The sequence below is a fragment of the Pygocentrus nattereri genome, chromosome 18 (assembly GCF_015220715.1).
Source record: "Pygocentrus nattereri isolate fPygNat1 chromosome 18, fPygNat1.pri, whole genome shotgun sequence".
NCBI classification, from domain to species: Eukaryota; Metazoa; Chordata; class Actinopteri; order Characiformes; family Serrasalmidae; genus Pygocentrus; species Pygocentrus nattereri.
In genome coordinates, this window is record NC_051228.1 from 30,092,377 (window position 1) to 30,116,917 (window position 24,541).

General features: G+C 38.7%; 1 protein-coding gene across 23 annotated transcripts in view; it reads right to left on the reverse strand.

The window, feature by feature from the left end:
- The window catches only part of dlg2 (discs, large homolog 2 (Drosophila)), a 355,760-nt gene extending 331,287 nt beyond the window's left edge, over positions 1–24,473 (reverse strand). For 8 of the 23 annotated variants that reach the window (XM_017692659.2, XM_037547053.1, XM_017692655.2 and 5 more), the window contains exons 1-2: positions 22,729–24,472; positions 21,535–21,666 (exon numbers count right to left, since the gene is read on the reverse strand). In XM_017692659.2, the coding sequence (XP_017548148.1) occupies positions 21,535–21,666; positions 22,729–22,747 (151 nt within the window). In that variant the 5' untranslated portion in view covers positions 22,748–24,472. Of the gene's footprint in view, positions 1–21,534; positions 21,667–22,728 lie in introns of all 23 variants that reach the window. The other 15 variants (XM_017692671.2, XM_017692676.2, XM_017692665.2 and 12 more) reach the window with 6 other exon arrangements.
- Positions 24,474–24,541: the final 68 nt, after the last annotated feature.

A 24,541-nucleotide genomic window follows, 5' to 3' on the forward strand; every position in this document is an offset into this window, starting at 1 on the left:
TTGGCCCTGCCACTGAAGGGCAACATGCCTCTGTGATGTCTAGGAATACATATGGTTGCATTGCATGCATCTAAACTCCCACACATGGCGTATTGTAAACAGTGAGTGCAGTGCATTAGAGGCCATCTGCGTGTGGGGATTAATTCTGCAGTGTTCTTACTGCCGCATTGTGTTCGACACAGTCGTGCGGGTAATGGGTTTGGACTGCGCTACTGAACGGTAGTCTTACCCCTGCTGTGTGAGGTGTGCGCGTGCGTGTGTGGACTATCCTTGTGTATATTTCTCTGCAGACTTGAGTGACTCACATCATATCAAATGCATCCAGCAGGCTAGCATATCAGGTGTGGGCTCTTTCCACCCTGGAAAATGCATCCTCATCAACAATACATTCAGCAATGACTGCTGACAATAGTTCTCATAGAAAGTCAGAGCTATTCTGGAACCTGTTTATTTAGGCATCGGTTCATTGATTTGCTAATTGTATAATGAAAAAGACTAAATAGCTAGCTAGCCACAGGAGATCATGGTTAGCCTTCTTTGCTCTTAGTAAATTATTGGGTCTTCTACCTTATGACAGTAATTTGCCTTTAGAGAATAGAAAATAGAATATTACCTTAAGGTATGGCTTAGCAAAAAAATCGAATTTACATGATTTACCACTTACTCCGATTGCAGTAATTAGTCAAGGCATGCTCAGTGTCCACATTTGGTTTCTTCAGTTTAGAACTGGATCTACTAGCCTAACGGTGCTAAAAAACTAGGAGTAAATAGTCACCAAAATACTTTCCACAGATACATGCCCAAATTTCAACAGACTTGCTTCAAATTACATTGATAAACAATGAAAACTCCTTAAAAATAATACAATGGCACAGTTAGACCTTTTCAGACATGCAAGCTAAAATACTATACTGAAAATACTGAACTACATTCCTATTCTGTCTTTAAACTCTGCGAGGCTGGAACACAGGGGCATGAGGCAGGACATAATAGCTAAGGTTTGTTGATTGTAATAGAGTTAGAAGCTGCATATCGAATAATAATAAACCTAAAGTAGTAAAGCGTTGCATTCCATTTTGCAAAAACAGAGCAAAGAAATTTACGGGTAGCTTGGTACATTGCCACTGATTTCCTACCGATGCAGACACATGAACACTGTGGCTTCTGGCCACAAACCAGCAAGAAACATATTCTGTGTAAAATCTCTGTGTCTCCAGAGAGATATTCTTAAACCTACAGATGTATAAAGATTTTTTTTTACCAATGGCATCTCAAAGAAGTGAATCAGAGGTAAGCATTGTTCACTTTTTCTATGTCTTTATTATGTGCATTCACGGTCATGCCATATGTAGAAAAGAAGTCCAGGCAGTGATGGGACCAATATCCAACTGACACATCTCTTCATGTGTATATTCAGGTTCAAACATACATGTTTAGGGCAGAAAATTTAGTTCTTAAATTTGTATTCAGAAACTGTACTGATCTGAGTGAACTCACATCTACATTACCCTATAGCGCATCTGTGTTATGAATCTTGCATGTAATGATACTGAATTTTATTCAGGAAAGAAGTGATTCTGGTTATCCTAAATGGCTGTTCCTTTTATGTAGTTTTTTTTTTTGTTTTATAGTTCATAGTGAGTTACATGGTGCTTTAAACCAATTCGACTTGTCTGCACAACCTGAATTAAGACCGGAAACAAAGTGCCTATTGAATTCCACTGACTGTTAGCAACTTTAGCCTTGCAGCTCCAGTTCTAAACTGAAAAAGCAGAAGTGGAAAATCATACAAAATTTTAGCTCTCGCCAAACTATTCCTTTAAATTGAACTGCTTACTATTCTAGTACACAGATTTTCATGTGCTATTACTGTCAATATGATTTTCTAAGCTGTTACTGCTGATAATTACTACTACTGGTTAATAAAGCCTGTTTTCCAAATGTAAAAGCACTCTGACCAAAAGTGTGATCATGCAGACAAAAATTAAACTAATTAATGCTAAAACTAAAATGCTCCTTTTCTGACCTCTCAGAATTAGTTTATCTAAATGAAATCACTGTTTTTCTAAATGAGCAACTTCAATGTGCATCATATGACCAGAATAGAGACATAAGAATAGAGAAAAAGATGTTCTGCCAAAAGATAACCCACAATCAAGCTAAATCTCACTTATATGAATGGTGGGCTACTGCTTGTGACCTCTGTGCTGTTTTCGATATTCATTTTCTCAACCCAGTACTACAGCTAGCCAAAAAAATCATTAATTTTCCTTTAGTGAGGCAGGACAATAAAGTGTTAACGGAGTCAGAGCTGGCGTTGGCCCGCAAGGTCACAGCCATCTGGGCTTCCACTATATTGAGCCAAATTGGTATAAATACAGAGGCTTAAAACATAAGCTTAGTGTATCTAACTGCAGTGAATACAGAAGCTGCTTGTGCGTAGGCACATTAAAACTGCCTTAAGGACACTTAAACATTTCTGCTGCTCACTTTCGTGGTTTGCCCGAGAGGTCACTGTAACTGAACTGCTCTTGAGGAGGCATTTATTCCTTCAAATTACATATCAGTTTCAAGTGTGAGTGGATTTGGGGCCACGGATTTTGCCAAGATAAAGAATGCATGGGACACTGAAAGAGAAATTATTCACAGTGTTGCCAAGGCAACCACAATGTAGAACTGGAAAGATTTACATTCAAATCAACACATCAGCCTAAGCATGATCTTACTTACTCTGTCTCGCTCTTACACGGAGGCTGAAGTTCAGTAGTTGCTCTGCTCTTATGTAATAGGTGGGTGGAGTGGGCTTGTGGCACTAATCTCAGCTCTTCTCCAGGGAGAGATTATTCCAGCTTCCTTTGCTGCCCACCAAGTTACACACATACACACCATCACAAACAACCTCCAGCACAAACACATTCATAAAACCACTCCATCTCTGATCTCACACTTCCCCCAAACCTGTAATAATCTTGGCCTGCACAGAACATAAACAGCTATTATGGATATCTAACTTGTACATCTGTCAGCAACATGATAACCAGCAGCAAAAATGACTAAGTGCCATAGTTCCTAGGAAAATTTTGGAATATATTAAAAATGCTTGTGTGATAAAAAACCTTGGAGAAAGACCAAGAAAGGTTTGAACCAAAATAAAAGATGATAAAAAGCTGAATTCACAGATTAGATCTGACTGACAACAGTCTGGGAGTAGTTTAATATGCTCCTTATCCTTCTGTTTAAGACTTCCAGTCTGCCATGTCACATAACTCATTTTCATGGGTGGTAAAAGAAGCATCACAGTAGGCCACAGTTGCTAGGTTAGCTTTCCACTGACAAGAAAATTTCTAGACAACTCACGATCACTGTCAGGAATGTCTCATTCACTATTCACTAAATAGCATTTGCTATACTGTATCATACATACAGTATCAGATATTGTTTTGAGAGTTCACACTGTGCCTCCAACTCTTTGTGGTAGTTTAAGGAGAGACTGTGTTTGAAGAGGGTTTGAGAACTTGTGCTGGATTTTTAGGAAGCTTGTACTTGGAAGCTTGCAGGCCAGACCTTTTGGACGTTGGTAGGACTGACAGACAGAACTGACAAACAGGGAGAAGATGAGGAGGTGTAAAGATGAGGAGGATTGTAAAAATTTCATGGAAAACAAAAGGTGATAGGAATTTACAGGGTGAGAGATTGGAAAGAGGAGAGGTTTCAAGCATGGAACTTCTCTCTAATTTTAGTAATTTTATTACTCCATATTGTATGATTTACAAACTCTGCCGAAGATACAATCGATAGGGTAGAAATAATGGGGAAGAACATGAAGACTAGGTCTGTCATGATCATTGAGTTTTAGCTGACAGTTACTTTCCACATAAACTCTGTGATTATATCCAATTTAATTGCCTTTCCTTTTAGCTCATTGTGCTCTAGTACTAAAGTACAAGCCTAAATTGTCTGAATGGGCTAATTAGCTACATTGTTGCCTAACTGGTGACAGCTGCTCCCAACAGAGGACAGACATAGCTTGAGCTCAAATAAACAATTGTTAATCACCTCTGCCTTCTGATGGTGTTCTAGGACCAGTTAAAATTAGTATTTTTTACTGTTTTTGTTAGATTTATGTCTAAATAAACATGCTATCTTCTTTATTTTATGTTTTTACCTCTGCCCTGCGATGGACTGGCAACCTGTCCATGATGTTACCTGCCTATTTTCTGCCCAATGACTGTTGGCATAGGATCTAGCTCCCCGCACAACCCAGAAGGATAAATGGCTTACAAAATGTGTGTGTCTGTGTGTTTTTACCTCAGATGAAAATGCACTTTTTGTTGTTGTTTTTTACTTTGTTTACTGGCAAATATTTTGCAATTGTGACATGTCTTATGAAGACATTGGAAAGGTATTCATGTTGCTCTATTTTTCACATGTACACAAGACAACAGTATCCTAATTAATAAGCAAATACAAATTTAAGTTCTACAAGACAGAGGGAACGGACACAGGGCACACAAACGTATTCAATGAATAATCACTATCAAAAGCCCACATGTTCATTTCTAAACCGAAGATGTGCTCACTTGAAAAGTGAGAGCTAAATTACTGCCACTCTTCCATTGAGACGGTTCAAAAGTGACAGGAAAAGTGCTCTACTCCTCTCGCTTCTGACAGAGCGTCTGTGATGGCTTTCCTGTTTAAACTCCACTTAGCAGGCTGGAGCTATGAGATGAGCTTTTAGATTTATGACAGAATTCATATCTAACTGCCAGACAGTGTTCTGCCAGAACAAAAAAAAAAACACAATAATTTAGCATCATCATTTAGTGCTGGACTAGTTCTGACTCAGAATCAAACTACCCTTATTAAAAAAAAAAACATGCATTCACCATCAATCCCTGTTAGAGACATAGCACATTATATAGAGTGTCGGTCATTTGTAGCGTTACTTGAATTATCAGCAATAAATCCTATGGTCATTCCACGGTTGTTCCCCTATCAGTCCAAAATTGAGCAAATGTTGTGTAGCAAAACATGAATTATGAGTTAAAGTGAGAACCACCATAGTGATATCCAGAAGGTTTCGTATTAGCAGCAGCAAACCTTCTCTCAAGGCTCCATAGCAGCAACTGGAAGGCTGCTGGCTCAATATAAAACTGTGGCAATGGATCAAGGGATGCTGTCTTCCCCTGATCATTGCTGTTGTGCCCCTAAGCAAAGCATTTAACCTCATTTTGCTTGAGACGTGCTGCACCAGGATAGGCCTGGATCCACAGGGGATGCACCCTGCACCTTTTTCACGCAATAGAAGCTGCCTTTCAAAAGAAAATTGCATTATATCTTTTTTTTCAAACCTGTTTTTATTCATGGCTGGGCCGTTTAGAAGGGAACTTGGGAAACTTCTAAACAGCTCTGCCATCGATATTCAAAGGCTTAAAAACAAAACATAATGAAAGAAAGTGACATGGCTACTCAAAACATCAGCCCACATGCTGGCCGTTTTGCAGATCACATCCACTAATCACCCAGGCTGCAGTAGCTTCCAGCTGTTCTAAACTTAGAGCTGCGTGAAAAGAGATAGAAGAGGCAGAATTAAGCTGCAGCCACTCACTCGTTTATTTTCTTTAAATAGGACATGTCGGAGCTTCAGAGTGCTGGTCCGCTCACTATGACACCAGGTTCTTGTCAGCCCAGCGCCTGTGTTACCATGGAGACCAGTCCAGACGGCAACTCTCCTGCGACTTATCTTAAAGCTCTGTGGCAGGTACATGCACTAGGCCCTGTTGTAGCAGTTGTCATTCAACACAGCCAAAGACACTGAATCACAAAGCAGAAGGACAGCAGAACGCATTGGCATTATTCAAATGGCTTTTCATTAGGAGTATTACCACAGGTCCTTCCTGCTGTTACACTGTACAACCACCACTGCTCCCTTTAGAACCGCCCTCGCCCACCATTATACACCTACATCCATGTGCAATATATTCAATACTTCATCTACAATACTGCAAGTGCAATATCCCATGTGCAATTTGTGTAAAATGTCCTTATAGTGCCAATATTTTTTGCTTTTCTATTTATAATGCTTATATTGTTAATTCATCACCATATCCATGTAGAATATAATCAATACATCATGTGCAATGCTCCATGTGCAATAGTCAGTCTAAAATATTCTTATAGTGTAAAGTTGTTTTGCATTTCTATTTATAATGTTTATATTGTGCTTTACTATTTTTGTTTTAGTAGTCCGTGCTGTAACAGTGGATATCCCCGCTATGGGACTAATACTGAAAAAAACTGAACATAGAACAATAATCTTAATGAGATGATGGAACATCTGCCTGAATTCACTCCATATTAACTCCATATACACATATATCTCCCACCCTACAATGTATAAGCCTCTATATATATATATATATATATATATATATATATATATATATATATATATATATATATATATATATATATATATATATATATATATATATATATATATACACATACACACATACATACACACACACACACACACACATGTGGGCTTATACAGTGTAGGGAGGGAGATATCATTTGGATATAAAAATGTGGGAAAAGAAAAAATTTCCTAATTTCCTAGAAATTTCTTTCCAAATTGGTTCTCATAATTGTCCCGGCCTATTTTCCTTTGCAGAACACCAGTATGCCCTCTGCTGGTGCATTGGTGGTACTACAGCAATGTGTGCTATGAGCCAGTGAAACTGCTTTGTTCCTTCAAGCACCAAAACTAGTATTGCACTTGTAAAACCAAGACCACTTACTGATTCAAAGATAGAAACACCCGTTAGCCCTACAACTGCCATCTAAAGTAACAACAGCTTGGATGAAAATAGAGCTGTGTGAGCAAAGGTCAGAGACCATCATGTATTTATTTTACTTCCAGTGAAAGCCATTAAGTAAAAGTTATTTATTATTAGGAAATATTTCTGAGGAGATTAGATTAAAAAAAATAGACATGCATAATAAAGGAGAAAGTGAAAGAAAAATAAGTGAAAAATTAAAGCGTTTCCAAAACTACAGCTCAAAGATAAACAAAAAAAAGAGGACTCCTAACAACTGTGCAAGACCTGGCAGACCACCAAGCCTTTCACCATCAGATAAACAGTACTCAGAGCTTTCATTTTTGGTAGTAAAAATTGAGAAAAAAAAAAAATCGAGGATATGTATCTGTCAAGAAGCTCTTACTGTGAAAATGAAAAAAAGAAGAACATTTGCAAATCAAAGAAGATGCTGAAATTCTCAAAATTATGCACTGACTACTCATGAGCCCTGGCCTTAGTATCATTGTGTGTTGGGATTACGTGGACTGTGACAAGCAGAAAATGCAACAAACTTCTTTACTGGTTTATATACTGTAGTGGGTAACATCTCTGCCTTCCCCAATGTAGGCTGGGGTTCAATCCACACCTGGGCAAACACTATACCACGAGTCCCCGGGCAAGACTCCTAACACTACCTTCGCCTACCTGTGTAAAAGTGATCAAATTGTAAGTCGCTCTGGATACGAGTGTTTGCCAAATAATGTAAATGTAATTTCTAGGACTGAGCTTTAAAGGAATGGAAAAGATTGCTGCAGATTTCTTACAAAACCTGAAAGCATGACCGAAGGCCATTTCTTATTTTTACCTCTACACCTTGTTTTTGAGTGTCACCTTGCCCCTTGGAACTGAGTTACAAAGGGTAGTGGTTGAAATCTTCAACTACAAAATAGGACAACCCTCAAATAAAAAAAGAACACAATTAACAGGTAACTATCGGTGCTCTGTAGGTGGCCCTACCAGTCTGCAGTGATAGCAGAGGATGGTAAAGTTCAGCAACTTCTCTGATGGCCTTCTGTTAAATTTAGAGAATCATATGCCTTTAAAGAGGGTGAATGCAACAATTATTTATTATTGTCCACCCCTAACTCTTCAGTGATATGAAGCTTCTTGTTCAAAATTTTCTGTTCTACCTTAAATAGTACAGGATTTACATTCCAGTGCCTCAGATCTCAGAACTGCCTCACCATTTAAGGTGGAACAGGAAATTCTAGCTACACTAGTAAGTATTCGCTTGTCTGCCTTCACACATATGAACTTGAGTGACATCCCATTCTTAATCCATAAGGTTTAATGTGATATCGGCCCACCCTTTGCAGCTGTAACAGCTTCAACTCTTCTGGGAAGGAGGCTTTCCACAAGGGTTAGGAATATGTTTATGGGAATGTTTGACCATTTTTCCATTAACGCATTTGTGAGGTCAGACACTGATGTTGGACGAGAGGGCCTGACTCACAGTCTCCGCTCTAATTCATCCCAAAGGTGTTCTATCGGGTTGAGGTCAGGACTCTGTGCAGGCCAGTCAAGCTCTTCCACAACAAACTCGCTCATCCATGTCTTTATGGACCTTGCTTTGTGCACTGGTGTGCAGTCATGTTGGAACAGGAGGGGGCTGTCCCCGAATTGCCAGATAGAGAAGCGTGATTCGTCACTCCAGAGAACACGTCTCCACTGCTCTGGAGTCCAGTGGTGCTGCTTTACACCACTGCATTCTACGCTTTGCATTGCACTTGGTGATGTAAGGCAGCTGCTTAGCCATGGAAACCCATTCCATGAAGCTCTCTACACTGTTCTTGAGCTAATCTGAAGGCCACATGAAGTTTGGAGGTCTGTAGCGATCGACTCTGCAGAAAGTTGTCGACCACTTTGTGGCTGAGTTGCTGTCGTTCCCAATCACTTCCACTTTGTTATAACACCACTCACAGTTGTAGGGGTGTGGGGGAAAAAATGTGGATGTGAATGATTGTGAATCGATTCACAAATGTCAAAAATGTATTTTCTAAACTTTAATTTATAACGTAATGTTGACGTAAAGTGCAGTGCCCGGACAGTCTGTGGCGACACATAACAAAAACACCACTTGATGAGCGAGAAATCCGACCAGCTCCCTCTGCATTAAAAGCCAGGTTAGGTCAGGAGTCACAACTCAAATGTTAAGAGGAGCCATTTTGTCCTTTCAACAAAAATCAGACCATCTTGGGAGCCACAACATTTAATGCCTAGTATGTCAGTGTGTGCTAATGTACTAGTTTACACTAAAAATTAAGAACAAAAACACAGACTTACTTTGCTCTGCTTTAAGCTTTAGCTCAGCTATAGCTGCTTTCTTCCCATCTCTGCCAGAAAACTTTTCCTCAGAAGTAGAGCAGCTTATTGTAAAATGTCTCATTGTTTGACTGTTTTACGAGGCTGAAGTCGCTTCTTCATCTCCAGCTTTGAACTTTTACGTTCCACCTTAAATTCTGAATAAGGCACCGAATGTAAATGCACCTCCATTTAAGGTGGATCGGGAAATTTCGAAAGAGAAGCAACTTCATCTTCACAACTTTTTAGTGTTTGACAGGAAACCAACTGTGCTGCTTATAAATGCCAATAAGCCAAATGTTTGTCTGAGCTAAATCTCTCTCTCTCTGCCTATTCGTTCACTACTAGCCAGGAGAGACTGCGCTGCTAAGTGACCTGCAGTCTGCACATCAGTTCGTTGAGAAACGGGGCTTTCATGCTATGTTGCAAATGTCCCATCTTGCAGATATTTTACTGGTAAAGTGATCCCTGACTCTCTACAACACGACCAAATCCGAAGTTGTAAAATCACTAAAGAAAATGGGCACGACGCCTGTAATGTGCTGCGTGGACATCCATTACCACTGGATCCTGTTTCACCGACACTTCCATTTGATTTATTAATAAAACATATTGGATGTAAATTCATTATAGATCATTGCAAATACTTTGCTTTAAAAGTACCAAGTTGTCACACAGTGAGAAAAAGAGATCTTGTATAGAAAAAAAAGATACATCAAGATGCATTGATGACTGTTTTATAATCGCATCGCAGCCCTCTGAATTGTAATCAAATCAAATCAAATCATGAGGTGCCAAGAGATTCCCACCCCTAGTTAGTTGATTGTGGTATATTTAGTAGCGAAGAAATGTCACGACTGGACTTGCTGCACAGGTGGCATCCTATCACGGTACCACGCTGGAATTCACTGAGCTCCTGAGAGCGACCCATTCTTTCACAAATGTCTGTAGAAGCAGTCTACAGGCCTTGGTGCTTGGATTTATACACCTGTGGCCATGGAAGTGATTGGAACTCCTGAATTCAATGATTTGGATGGGTGAGTGAATACTTTTGGCAATATAGTGTAGCTAGCTGCAAAGACATCAGCATACTACTAGAGTTTTTTTATGCCTGTTATGAAGCAAAGACTGTAATACACTGAAGCATTTTCAAAAACATCAGTCTGAACTGAGATTTGTTAATAGGAACAGAAGTTGGTAGTCTACAGACTATAAACACTCTGATACACAGAAATCATTATTTGCTGCTACATGGCACATGCTGAACTTTACTGACTACATGAGCACAATTGAATGTCCTCCTTTATCTACACATGTGCTAGATATCCTGAGAAACAGTAATCTCCTATATAAACACACCACACAGGAACATATGAAGACAATATGAAGTAGCACATGAAGACAATAATTGCAACTACAGTGCATTCCACAAATATTGGCACCCCTAGTAAAAAAAAAAAAAAAAAAACTGTAAACAAAAAAAAAAAACATTCTTTACTGCTTAAAGACAAAACTATTATTATCATGACATAAATACCATTCTCAAATCTATGTGTAACACAATTGATGGCACTTAATTTAATACTTTGTTCAGCCTCCCTTTGCAAAGACAATAACTCCTATAAGGTTTAACAGGACTGAAAAACTTTGGGAAAGGGAGAGGCCATTCTTCCATACAGAATCTCTCCAAGGTTCAAGGTTGTGAATTCTCCTTCAGCTCATCCCACATGTCTTCTATGAGGTTAAGGTCAGTGCACAGGCATGGCCATGGCAAAACCTTGATTCTATGATCAAACATTTTTGCATTGATTTGATGTGCTTTGGATCTATGTCCTGCTGGATTCATAACATCTCCAGATGCTTCTTAATTATTACCCTGAAAGTGAAAATGGGCATTCTCAACAGTTTAGCTATTTTCTTGTTGCTAATTCCTGACTTGTGTACCTCAACAACATTTTGTTGCACATCAAAGAGGAAGACATTGTTATCCATTTAATTGCTATTTTTACAGCAGTTTTCCTCATGCTTACCAGAGGTGCCAACATTTATGGAGGACACTGTATCAACTATGTAGAAGTGCCAAAAAAACACTACCAAATCAAAATTAATCATGTACCAAATTCAACACTCATTCAAAATATTATTTCTAAGATGAAGGGGCTATAAAATTACAACTATGAGGGCATTCTCCTTATATTCCACAAGATGGCAACATTTCCCAACATGAATTCAGCATAAACAGTAACGGAATTAATGGCAGCGCTAGAACGGGTCAGTGGTTTACATGCGTTAGAGTTCTCGAGGAAAAGGCTTTGTAAGGGAAATGTTCATATCTGCAGGTCAGCATTCACCCCCTGGCAAAACTGGCTACAAACCCTTCTGACAGATGCTACAGAGCACTGTGGAGTGAGATCCAGTGGACAAGGTACCTAAATCATGGAAAGCAGTCAGATTTATTTGAAATGCTTCAGTCTGGAGAAACTTATGAAACAGAATTGTTCACAATAGTGAAGATATGAACCACAATCAAAACAATTATTACGTCTAAAAGCTAAATGTTTATAACATTCTTAAGAATGATGCTTTTAGATATGCTACTTACCACCAGAGTCACATTACCATACTCAGCACAACCAAGATCACTTAAAAATCATCAAACTGACTGAATGAGAACTGAATTTACCACATCGTAGAATTGACCAAACACTGAACTGTCAATACATTATGCAACACTAATCCCTGTTTCAGCTACCCAATTTGTCAAATTCAAGGTAGCATTTTATCCTACTTATTCTACACACTCACTCATGTTTCACCATGTTATGCTGCTACTGGTGAAATCCTACACTACTGTATTAGAACGTTTAGATTACTATATCTTGTTAACTCAGAATAACTGAAGCAAGTAATAAGAATCCAAGTAATGCTTGATGTAAGTGAAGCTTAAAGAACAGGGGCCAGATTCATGAAAGCTTTTTTCAAGAAAAAAAAGGTTCTTAAAACCACTACTAAGGAGTTTGTAAGAATATTCTTAAATGCATATCTCAAAAACACCTTAGGAAGTTCTCAGATATTCTCTATAGACAATCTTAATCATTTTCTTAAGATTTTCTCATGTGCTTTCTTAAGAAGGCTGTGTTGCAGTTGACCAAAAATATCCATTTTTAATTTGTACTAACTTATTTGTTATTTGATTTGCTCAAGTTTTTTTTAGCAAATAAGATGTAGAGGTGATGGGGAAAGAAACAGCCAACAGGGGAAAAAAAATCCTCCTTGGAAAATCTGATAATTATCAGGTGACAACGGAAAGGGAAAGACGGGAATGAGGAGCAGCAAAGGCGGCATCTGAGTTTGATCAAATTAGATGCTCACCTCGTCAACTCTCACAGCTTGAGACAAGTGTGAGTCTGTCATAAGATTAAGAACATATTTAGGAACATAATGTTTTCAAGAATACCACTTGCTAGAATTCTTAAGAAGTCATTTGAAGAATAGCAATTTTTCATAATTTCTTTCAAGCAAAAAAAACCAAAACAAAACAAACAACAACAAAAAAACACCACACACATTTGAGAAGATCTTCTTTCTTAAGACACTTTTGTAAATCCAGGCCCAGATTTCTTTGTGAGTGATGCTAAACTGGAAATTCATATAAGATAACTCTATCCTCTATTATATATTTGAATGCCTGAGCACCCCAGATAATAACTCAAACACAAGTGCCCCACTGGTACTGGTACTGTTAAATAATAAATCATTTATAAATTGGTATATGTTATCATGCACTGTTGTTAAGCTTATGAAACAAGCGAAATTGGCATAAACACGCCTCCCTGTCTCTAAATCCTGCTTTGCTCCACTACCCTGAATGCTTTATCTATGTTACAGAGCTCTCACTGTAATAATCAGAAAGATTCTGCATTTCTGTCACTCCGACACCCATCACTGGTTGTGTCTATGTCCTCTAAACTCAGAGCATCATCAGTAAGCCAGAATGAACCCTCTTGGGTAACCTGTCTTGGTGCTAACAAAAATACTGAAGAATAAATATTTAAAGCTAACAGATACACATACAAACTGCTCAGAGTTCTGATTCTCTAAATTTGCACCAATGAGGCTTCAGTGAACTGAAATCAACTTGCATTGTGGTGTGTGTATCTGTAGTATGCTAAGCTACCACTGCAGCATGCTAACCACTACCAGGACAGCACTATACTTGATAGTTTATTAGATAAATGTGGAATATAGAATTGACACCGTTGTAATTTTGCAAACCACCAACATCATTTATCTATTTTCGCTAACAGCTTACCGCAAAATCCAAGTAAGCTACGTTAGTGCAGGCATGTTCAGCAGTTGTAAACAAGTTTTCTAAGGCTACATTGTAATCCTCTCATTACAACTTTGAAAAGTATACTGGACCAGGTTGAAGCTTATTCATGACCTACAAAACTAAGCTGCTGCATAGCTACAAATTGCATTTTTCTGATGTACTGAGAAAGCCAACATAATCAACGCAAAAATGTGAACTCCATATTAATACACTTCACACAAATACTAAACTATATAATTATAATAATTAAATTGCCTTCAAAGAGATCTTTTGAGTTTGCATTCTTTTAGCACAGATTACTAGAGGAAGTAAGGGTTACAGCTTATTAATGCAAACCTAAAGTACCCATGTCCCTAATTTTTTTGTCCTGCGTTTTCCTGCCATAATAAACCCCTGACTCAATAAAACAACTAATTCAGAAGTCTCTCCTGAGTTGAAGTGGTGTGCTAGAGCAAGGAAGAAACTAAGATTTGCAGGAAAAGCTTACTTTATGACCAGAATTGGGAACCACTGATGTACAAAACTCACAAACCTCTACTTACCTGTGATCAGAGCCTTTGATCACCGACACCGTCCTTTACCAAGCGCCCAGCACGAACCAAACCACCACCTTCCATCAGGCCACATAGAGCAGGCTTTTACACATATGTCCACTTCATCAGCAAGGAAACCAAACTGAACATGACGAGGCCACAGCAGGAGGAGGCAGAGCGAGACGTAAGGGCAAAGGATGCCAGCAGAAATGTCCATTAGAAGTGAGATTAAACAAACACACAGGAAGGCCACCAGATTATTCCAGGTCAGGAAAGAGCTGTGTGACATGCAAGAATCACCACCTAATCCCATTCCACCTGCAGCCTGAGAAAATCCCCACACACCAGGGGTGTAAATCTCTGACCTCGCAACAATTCAATTTGATTACAGTTCTTCAGAAAACAATTCAACGCATTATGAAAACTCACCGTGGTTTGATTTGATTTGGCCATTTTGCTATGATTCAAAGTAATTTTACATAGGATACACAAATGTAACTAAAATAACTACTGCTGAAAAACAAAGTAGTGGTTTATAGACAGAAAAATCAATACACTAAGTGTGCTGGACATTATAATAATGAATTTTAAATGGGGTATTTAATTAATGTTTTTCATGTAATATTCTGTAGCACAGCATGGCGTCACTGTTCTCTCATTACAATAACAACAAGGGATTACACAAATACCTAAAATAACCAATGGGAATCCCCCTCTCCCCTCCCCCCCTCCTACCTTCAAGACACATCATCAGAAGGGGGTTTCTTAGGTCTTTAAAATAAAAAAAAAAATCTCACTTTCTGGACTATTGTGCATGATTGTAGCATGTGACTGGCTGTGGTTACAAGGGATCGTAATGGTTCGGTTCTTCCCTTTAATATTCCAAAATCAATGCAGCTGAATTACCACCTTCAGACTGATGCGTTATGATGCATCTTTCCACTCCTTAAACTCACAGACATGCTCACTCGCACACAAAGAGAACCATATTCATTCATTTACACCCACAAACAAACCGACTGCAGTGCGTTCACACATGCACACCACCCAACCATGAAAGCACAGCACTACTGAAGGCTGTGCAGCCCAATCCTTTGGTACAGATTACTTCAGATTTCTGAAAACCAACTTCGCTCATATTCTACAACAGCCAGCTTTATGTGCGTTTTAGAACTGCCAGTTTTGCTGACAGTCTGAATCAGCCAGTGCTTCTGACATTTTAGAACGGCCAGTGTTTCTGATATTTTAAAACAGCTAGTATTTCTGACAGCCTGCAATAGCTAGCACTTCTAAAATTCTTGAACAGCCAGTGTTTCTGGTATTTAAGAACAGCCAGCCTTTCTGACATTCTAGAACAGCCAGTGTTTTTGATATATAAGAACCAGTTTTGTTGACAATTTAGAACAGCCAATGTTTACAACATTCTAGAACAGCCAGTGGTTCTGGCATTTTAGAACAGCCAGCCTTTCTTACTTTTAGAGCAGCCAGCTGGCATTCTAGAAGCAGCTTTTCTGCGTTCTACAACAGCCAGTATATCTGTCAAACAATCATCTGATCTCAATTATTCAAGCTGATTGCAATTATTTAAGCGACTGCAATGTTTTTCTACAGTTGTTATATTTCACAGTCACATGCTAATGTTGCAACAGGCAGATCATGATTTGGGTTTGCTTTTATGCATTTGCCTGAAGCAAGAAAGCAACATGTAAGAAGAAAACAGAAAACAGGTTTACAGATACACTTCATGGGTGTTACAAAAACAACAAAATTTGTAAGTTCTGTTTGGTGCTATAACACTTTTAGATGGCAGCAGTGAGTAATGCTTGTTTATTTGGGCTTGAGCTATATCTGTCATCAGCTGGGAGCAACTGTATCGACAATGAGAAAGCAAGATAGCTAATCAGTCAATCTGGCTACTTTAGGGTTGTACTTCAATAGGTTCATACAATGAACCATGAAAAAAACAATTACATTTTTAATTATAACTATTCATGTGGCAATTAACGGTCAGCCAAAATGTCATGATTGTGACAGGCCTAACATTCAGCTTTTCTCACATTTTAGACAGCCAACTTTTCTAGCACTCTGGAAAGGCCAGCTTTTCTAGCATTCTAGAGGAAACAGCTATTCTGACATGCAAGAACAGCCAGGATTTAAGCGTAAAGGCCAACTATACTGCTTTTGTACAACAGGCAACTGTTCTAGCACCCAATTCTGGATTTCTGATGGAATAGATATCTCTCTATCTTACTCTCCCTCTCCTTGCTGCTGTCGGGGACAGCCATCCCACGAGAGGAATGATTTAATTACAGTTTAGCAGCAGTGAAAAAAAGCCCTTCTCGTGGGACAGTCTCTCAGTGAAACACGAGCACAGAGCCATGCCTGCACTATTAAAGAGGGCAGCGTCCAACCTTGTTCGTCTGACAGTGACAAATGGGGCCCATTAAAGATCTCTGTGGAAAAAATTGGCAGACTGTGGTTGGTTTCTCGATTGGGCTGCAGTGGCTCTGTATGAAAACGCTCTGCATGAACAGGAACGATAATGGATACTTAGCAAATGAGTCTTAAAAAGAAGACTGGCTCTGAAGATAGACAGTATACTGGAGTCCAGAGACAAAACTACAAAACATTATGTTGCTGTCCAATTACTTACAGCTTGCACTGTATTGCACTAACGTGATCTGTCCTGTGAAGCTGTCCACAGCCATCTATTCTATTTGCATCTAATCTGAAATTGCAATTTCAGGGAAATCTCAACACTCGTCTGCCTTCACACACCTATGAAATTGAGTGAGATCCCATTCATAATCCATAGTTATCCAGTTTAATATGATATCTGCCCACCCTTTGCAGCTATAACAGCTTCAACTCTTCTGGGAAGGCTTTCCACAAGGGTTAGGAGTGTGTTTATGGGAATTTTTAGACAGCTGTTAAAGTTAGCTGCACACTTAAATCAGCAGGCTACAGAACCATTAGCTGTGAGAAAATCACATTTGTAATGTGATGCCTAAAGCCTGAGTAGACAGATAAATCAATGTTATCAGTTATTAATCCCAGCGTTACTGCACTCTTTTGAGGAATGATCAGACTAAACGGTCTCCTCAGTAATGGACACACCCATGAGTGATAAAATGAGCAGTGGTGTTGTACTTGATTTGTACACGTTTTTTATGGCTATTTACATTCAAATTCTAAGTGTCAATCAGATAGCTACCCACTTCATGATCAAATGTGCAGGAAGTGTTATTAGAATAGCAAATTGTTTACTTAGTTCATGAGTAGGCAGTGGGATTATGGAAGAAACAATGGCAGGTGATACGAGCCAAAATAACAATGAACGTTGTAACTTAATTTACATAAGCGATTTTCAGTACACATTAACAGAAGAGTCTGTCTGTGAGAACTGTCAACAAGTAACAACAAGGAACAATGTTAAAATAAATAAAAAAGACAACAGCAGAGTTTTTCCCATGAGTTGTGTATGTGTCTTCTAAATGTATTCTTTACTTTTTGATGTATTTAATGTAAAATGTTACTGAATATATTTAGGAAAGTGTATTCAATATTCAGCCATGACTATTTTCTCAAATTATTCTGTCCAACTCTGATTGCACAACTTTTTACATTATGCAACTTAAATAAAATTTAAGCCTGAAAGTTTAACTGTCAGAAAAACTGTGCAAATCACACAGATGGATTAGGAAGAGCTATACATTTTATGGAATTTTACAGTACATCACATTGTAAAACTACAGGTTTAACTTCACATTCAAATGATGGTCTGAAACACAGTACATTTAGAGGCCTTGTTACATTAGGAACTAAGCCAATAGAATTTCCCTCTCTAAAATCAATCCCCAACTCTGACCTAAGGCTAAAGCAAATCAATCGAAATTACAGTGAACATGTGCAGCATAACACGTGAGCCCTCATTCACACAAACATGAATTAATGTTTAAATTTACCCCCCGGTATGACATGTACAATATTAAGTAAGGGTGTGTGTATGCGTGTGTCATTGAATGAACTCACACTTACTCTGTGTGTGTGTGTGTGTGTCAGTGGTGAATGGCTTAAGTGGCTAAGCAGCAGCTCCACTTTAGTTGCGATGGGGCTTCATCAGTACACACCCTGACCAGATTACTCTGCCTCTAATGCCTCATAAGATGATTACTGCTATTTCAGGAAGCACTACTGACCCATTATTGTTTAATGGAGCTTTATTGACAATCAATAAGTGAGAGCTCACAGTCAGACAGATCTAGAAAATCTTTAACACAGTTTTAAAGCTGCAAGCTTAAAAGGTCGATGTGACGCGACTATGCTTAAGGAGTCTTACTAACTGAGAAGGAGAAAAAGAGTTGGAGACGCTACTGACAGTCATGCATATGAATCGGCGTGCTGGATTATTCTCTCTCCCCCTTAGCAGAGAGTAATCTCCTGCATAGATGACAATCTGAAGAAAAGCTTGGTGGAAGCCAGCAGTGGCTGATATGGCAAAAATATAGTATCACTATACATCAAAATATTTTCCCAATACATAATATACATCGCAATATTTAATTTTTCTGAGATTTGATTAAGTTGTAACAGACAAAAAAGAATGTGCAAAGAAAATGAAAAACTAAGCATAATTTTATTCAATGTTTCCCATGTAAATAAAACAGACTAATTATGCTCTTTTTGTAATGAAACACAGAGTTGGTCAGTGTTCTTTAAAGACAGACTACATCCACGGTGTACTCAGAAAAGCATATTATGACATGATGTGATGGTGACAAACATCATCATAACGCCCACCTCTAAAAGTTGCTATCTTTAAAGGCTGCAAAGACAGAACAGGTCAAACTACATTACATGTGCACAGCATCAGACTAACATAATGAGAACAAAAGGAATGTAGCATTAGGGGCTATGTCTAATATTAGAGCGCTGGTGCCCTCGCATCTGAGTCTTCCTCTTGCAGAGTGGGTGACTTAACCATTCCGCTATAAACCCAATTTCAAAAAAAAAAAAAAAAAAAAACCCTCACACCTTCTCCACTATTAATTACTAGCCTGTATAAATGCTAATTAAGTAAATCCATCAGAACCACTTGTTGATTTGTTTCATAATATTCTGATTTCAATATAAACTCTAGCACCACTATGGTTACACAGGTCTGTATGGGGTTAATGACCTTAGAAAATCCCGAATCTCCAAAGAAGGGCTGTTCATTTGCTCTACCCAGAGGACAAAAAGGGAGTGGCTGTCTTTTGAGATATGGGCAAAAAAATAGGAATGAATTTAAAACGAATAGGGATTAGGAATCTGAGACATGGACACATTAATATATAAATATTCATAATATTCATATGGACAAAATATTGATATATTAATGTGAAATGTACAAATAATTGCATTATTTAGACAAAAAGAGTACATTTATCAAACAAATTTTAAACAAATACTGACAGTGGCCGCTTCGTACAGATCTATGTACAGTGTTTTTGTTATAACCTGGGCTACATTTGTGCATATTAAACATTATATCAGAAAAGGTGAAAATACAACAAACCTTGCAATGTATGTCTACACTAAGCATTCCAAGTTATTTTACTCATGAAATGAACCACAGAAATTCTGTGTGCCATTTAATAAATGTTCACAGGATGTTTTTAACCATCCCTGCTTTAATACTTTCACAGCTCACAACGTCTGTACTGCAATCACAATATGTAGCAATAAAATGCCAAAGATCTATCATCAGTCTTCAGAAACAATGACGCAGCAGAAAATATAGTTTTCTATGTATAATCTCTATGGTGATTTTCATTTGCATGACTTCATGTATGTCAGCATGATTCAATGTGTGTATAGTATACAACATCTGCTGAGAAAGGTTCTACATGCCTAGTAAAACATCAGAAATATAACCTCCTATTAAAATATTCCTGAAAGACCCCCAACATCACAATGCATTAAGAGTACTGTGGCTTCTACTTTAGTATAGGAGTATTTAACTTGATCTCTATTTTAATTCCGTTCAGAAAGAGCTTCAGGAATGCATAGGTCAGATCTACGGCCACAATTTGCAGGCTTCATGGTAAAACATGATGGACATAAGGCACTAAATCTTTTCCATGTACGCCAACAGAACAACGTAAGCCAGAGACTGAGGCTACCTGTGTAATGCACAGAAGTCATTCTGTGACATTGTCCAGTGATATTGTCTAGTCCTCTCAAACACAGAGCACAGGAGCAACGGCCACAGTCACAAGACCTGTTAGATTAGAGGGGTCTCTAACATCTTCAGGCTCCTCCATTCTGATCACACCTGAATTTTATTTCTAATTGCTCAAATGAAGCTTATTCTGCATAGCACCAGAGATCATGATAAGGACTGGATGTGAATCATAATCAATTAGAAGTTCTAATGAGCAAATCAGCTTGTCAGAGAAATGACAAATCTCATTGTGTAATAATTCTTGAATCCATTGTTTGCATCTATGCAAAGATACGTCCAAACACATCAGTCTTGTGTATTAACCAGTTCACCTCACCAGCTAAGCCAGAGTCAATAAGCAGTCAAATAAATTAAACAAATTAACGAGTTTTAAATCTCAAACTCGATACAGTTTCCTAAACGTGTTTAGTCCTGGAACACTTGGAATCTGGTAATAATTTACTTGAACCCAGCCACATAACTATGGCATAAATACATTGTGGGAAATGTCATATGTCCAGTAATATAACAGGGTAATGTTACCCTCACCGTTAATTTCCGCTTGTGATATAGGTTGTCAAGATATCTAATATTTTGACATTTGTCATGACAATTAATCGTAGTGGTAACATGACACTGTTGTATTAGTGGACATAGTTATTACAGCTCTTGGTCTAATCTCAGTGTGGGAAACAGGCCCTTAGATTTCAACCTCACACTAACAGCATTTGTTATGTTTTGCCATAGAACTCCAAATGACCTTGAAGAAAGAACTTACTAGAAAAAAGAATGAAAAACAAATGTTCAGACAAAAATCCATACAACAGACTAAAAAGACTCAAGGGTAATAGACGGGCATCTAAGGCCTTGTTCATTTTGTGCTTTTACACCCAACAAAGCCCTGTGAAAGAAAGATTTAGAGAAGCACGTGAAAAAGTCCAGAGTCTCGGCACCCCATCTCCTGCCACATCAGCAAGGCTAAAAATAACGGGAAAAGGCCCAAACCTGCAGAATGAGTCCAGTGCTTCAGAATGAACTAACTGTGCCCAGACCTCATGTGACAACAGCAAATAACACATTGAGAGAACCAACACATTAATAAGACAATGCACTTTGACAAACCAGCAAGGTTTTTTGTTACATAAACCACAGTGTGAAAATCGATGGGAAAAGTTTTTTTGTGCTCTGAACAAAGCACAACATGTCTTCAGGCCCATTACATCTGACCCCATTTCTCCTGAAAGCAAAAACAACCTCTCTGCGCTTAGGCACGCCCGTAGCAAACATGTGAAGACTCACCTATGAGAGCCTGAAAGAGGCTACTTCTGAAGATGCCCACAACTCGCTGAATGGCAGCTTTGAGCTGCTGTTCCTCTGGTTTCTTCAGCTTGGAGCAGTAGTCCTCCAGCAGCCCTAAAGCTCTGGCTGTATCTGTGAGGACAGGCACACCATGTTAGTATCTTTGTAAAATAAGAGTGAATGAGCATCATACTTGTCAGAGAGCCCTTCAAGTTGAGTGGTTTAAATGGTTCTTTTTAAATAAATAAATACATACATCCACTGATAAGTTCTTTAGAAAACCAAAACTAGTTCTTTAGTAGCATCACTCCAAATAACTCTTTTTGTCACATTTATTTTTAAGAGCGTGGAGTAAAAAAAATAACCAACATGCATACACTAATTTCATTATCTAATTACACTGTTGACACAGAAAATGGAAGTCAATGTAACGAGAAAAACTTTTCTTCTTTGACCGTATTTAGTATAACACTCATAGTAATACAATGCAACACTGTTTTGTTGCTTATATAGAGTAGATATGCTTCCTCATTATCAAAGAAGTGGTGCACTTTTTGATGCACTTTGTGCCTAGTGTCTAAGACAACTTAGTATCCAGGCTTTTGGTCCCATTTACCTGTGGGCAGCTCTTCATTTCTAGATTTCACATGATCATTGCTGGGCAAATTTAATTCTGTCCCAAATCAGAAGGCAGTTTTGTTTCTAACGTCTGTGTGCTCGTTAGTGAAACCTTCCCCTTGACACAGGCTTTAAAACAGAAGCAGTCTTGACACATAAAACATGAAGCTCACTGCACAACTAAAATGTGACAGTTAAATGTCAAAAATGTTTGCATCAGTTAAATGTGTTGCATCTGAAACATCACCACATCATATCTGAGATCATCGGAGGACAGCAGTGCAGTCCATACTGGAGTCTATTTATACTAGTTTATCTATACTGTAGACTGTAATTACAACATGAGTTCCATTTCCACCAATGTACAACACAAATGTGATCATGAATCCAATAATTATGACTGAAAAGGCCATCACAAAATCCAAGATTCAATCTAATTTTGCCAAGATTTGCCACAAATGTGGTTTACTGTGTCTTGTTAGAGTAAAGACCTCAGTTTAACATCAATATGCACTGACAAAAAATTCTGAGTGGATAAAAGTAAGGTCCAGTAATGTGGGGTCTTTTTCTCCTCACCTCTTTTTCTTAAAGGCATACTTGCTTCTCTAGATCCGTGTGGGACTGCCAGTGATGAGACCAAGACACAAACGTTCCCACTTCATCTGAGGGGCTCTGGGGGTGTCAAAAAAAATTCCTGTAAAACTGCTAAAGCGGTGCCTTACTGGCCATTTAGCTCTCCAGCGCCAGCTTGCAGCTTTGAGATCCAACAGGCCAAAGCAATGGAGCCGTCATAACAGCAACGGAAAGGGCGTGTGAAAGCAACCTCAGGCTCTAGCTGCATGACTGCTGAGTATCAGCTTTGAACGCAGGGAACTCATAATCCGATACGCAGGACGATCCACCTGTGTGTGATTCAGTCCGTGAAAGTGAAACATGTTTTGTTAAGGAAAACAGGGCATACTTCCCATGTGTGAAGAGGGTGCATTTGGAAAAGCCATGGTGCCACACTCCTAACTGTCATTCACGTGTTTGCTTACAGCTCGTCAACGTTTACATGGTATTCCCTCACCATCAACAAATCTACAAGGCCTTTGGTTATCCTCTTCATTGCAAATGTTTGTGATTTTCAAGGCAGACAAGAGTCCATCGCCTCCTGGATCATGCGTGCATGATAATGCAATGAGAGAAGATTTAAAATGGACACTGACATCAGTCGCAGGTCAATCTAATATTAAGAGGTGCAGGAAGATCCGAACTTATAACCTATTTTTTTTGTAGACTATCAATCACTCTTGGATTTATACATTTGTGTATAGTTTGAACATGGATTAACCAATTCTTGACAATTGGTTGAACAATTATTAAGTGTTTCACTCCAGGGAACTACACAAGTGTTACAGATTATTATTGGACAGTAAACTACTACATTTATTCAGGGATAAAACCTATAGTATTATATAAGTATTCCACAGCACTATATACATCAGATTTTTTATCGTATTATTGTCGATTTTGGAAAGAATTATTGTTACTTACTGGTGCCAGGTCTAAACCCAGTGAGATATACATATTTTTCTTCCGCTAACTTGACTAGTTACAATTAGCTAAGTTCGAATAACCGACACAAGTTTTTAAAAAACCAACACTGGGCTCTATGTTTGTAGTTATGGTTTACAGTATGGACTATTAGTAAACAACACTAACAAACAACAAATTGTTATCAAAGCAAGAACTGTGTATATTTCAAAAGAAAATCATCAGAGTCGACTTTACTTACAGGCTCTGCAGACACTCCACATTCACTAGCTTGCATTCTGAATAATGTTAAGCCGGAGCAGGCTAATTTAAGTCAGGTAACAGCAGTACAGTGCTCGATGAAAACAGTTGGCTGCGAAGTTAAACAACAGCATTTAACGTTGGCAACCGCAACAACCGGAGTGTATGAGGTAAAAACAAATATGTTTCCGAATAGCTGAATTATTAAACCCTCTTGCTGTTCAGGGCTAATGCCACCGAGCAAACAGCAGCTTGTCGGTGCGACGCCTGTCGGAAAACACCTGCAAGTTGAGGCTAGCGGAGTGAAAACGCGTGGCCCTCTACACTCCAAATACACCCCTAAATTCCAGTCATTCCGAAAAAGAGCCTCTTAAAACGTCCGGTGACTACAGTTCACTCTACATGTGTCCCACCATACAGCTGTCTGTCTCTGTTTGGCTTCAGGGCATCTCTGTCCAGGCTGGCTGTGTGGAGACTCTGTACGGCGAGTGCAGCAATAGCAGCAGCAGCAGCAGCAGCAACAGCAGTTTCGCCTTAGCAACCAGAGGGCGGGACACTACACGCCCCGAATTTATTGACAGCTGCAATCGCCAATGGTGTGCGCTGATTCCAC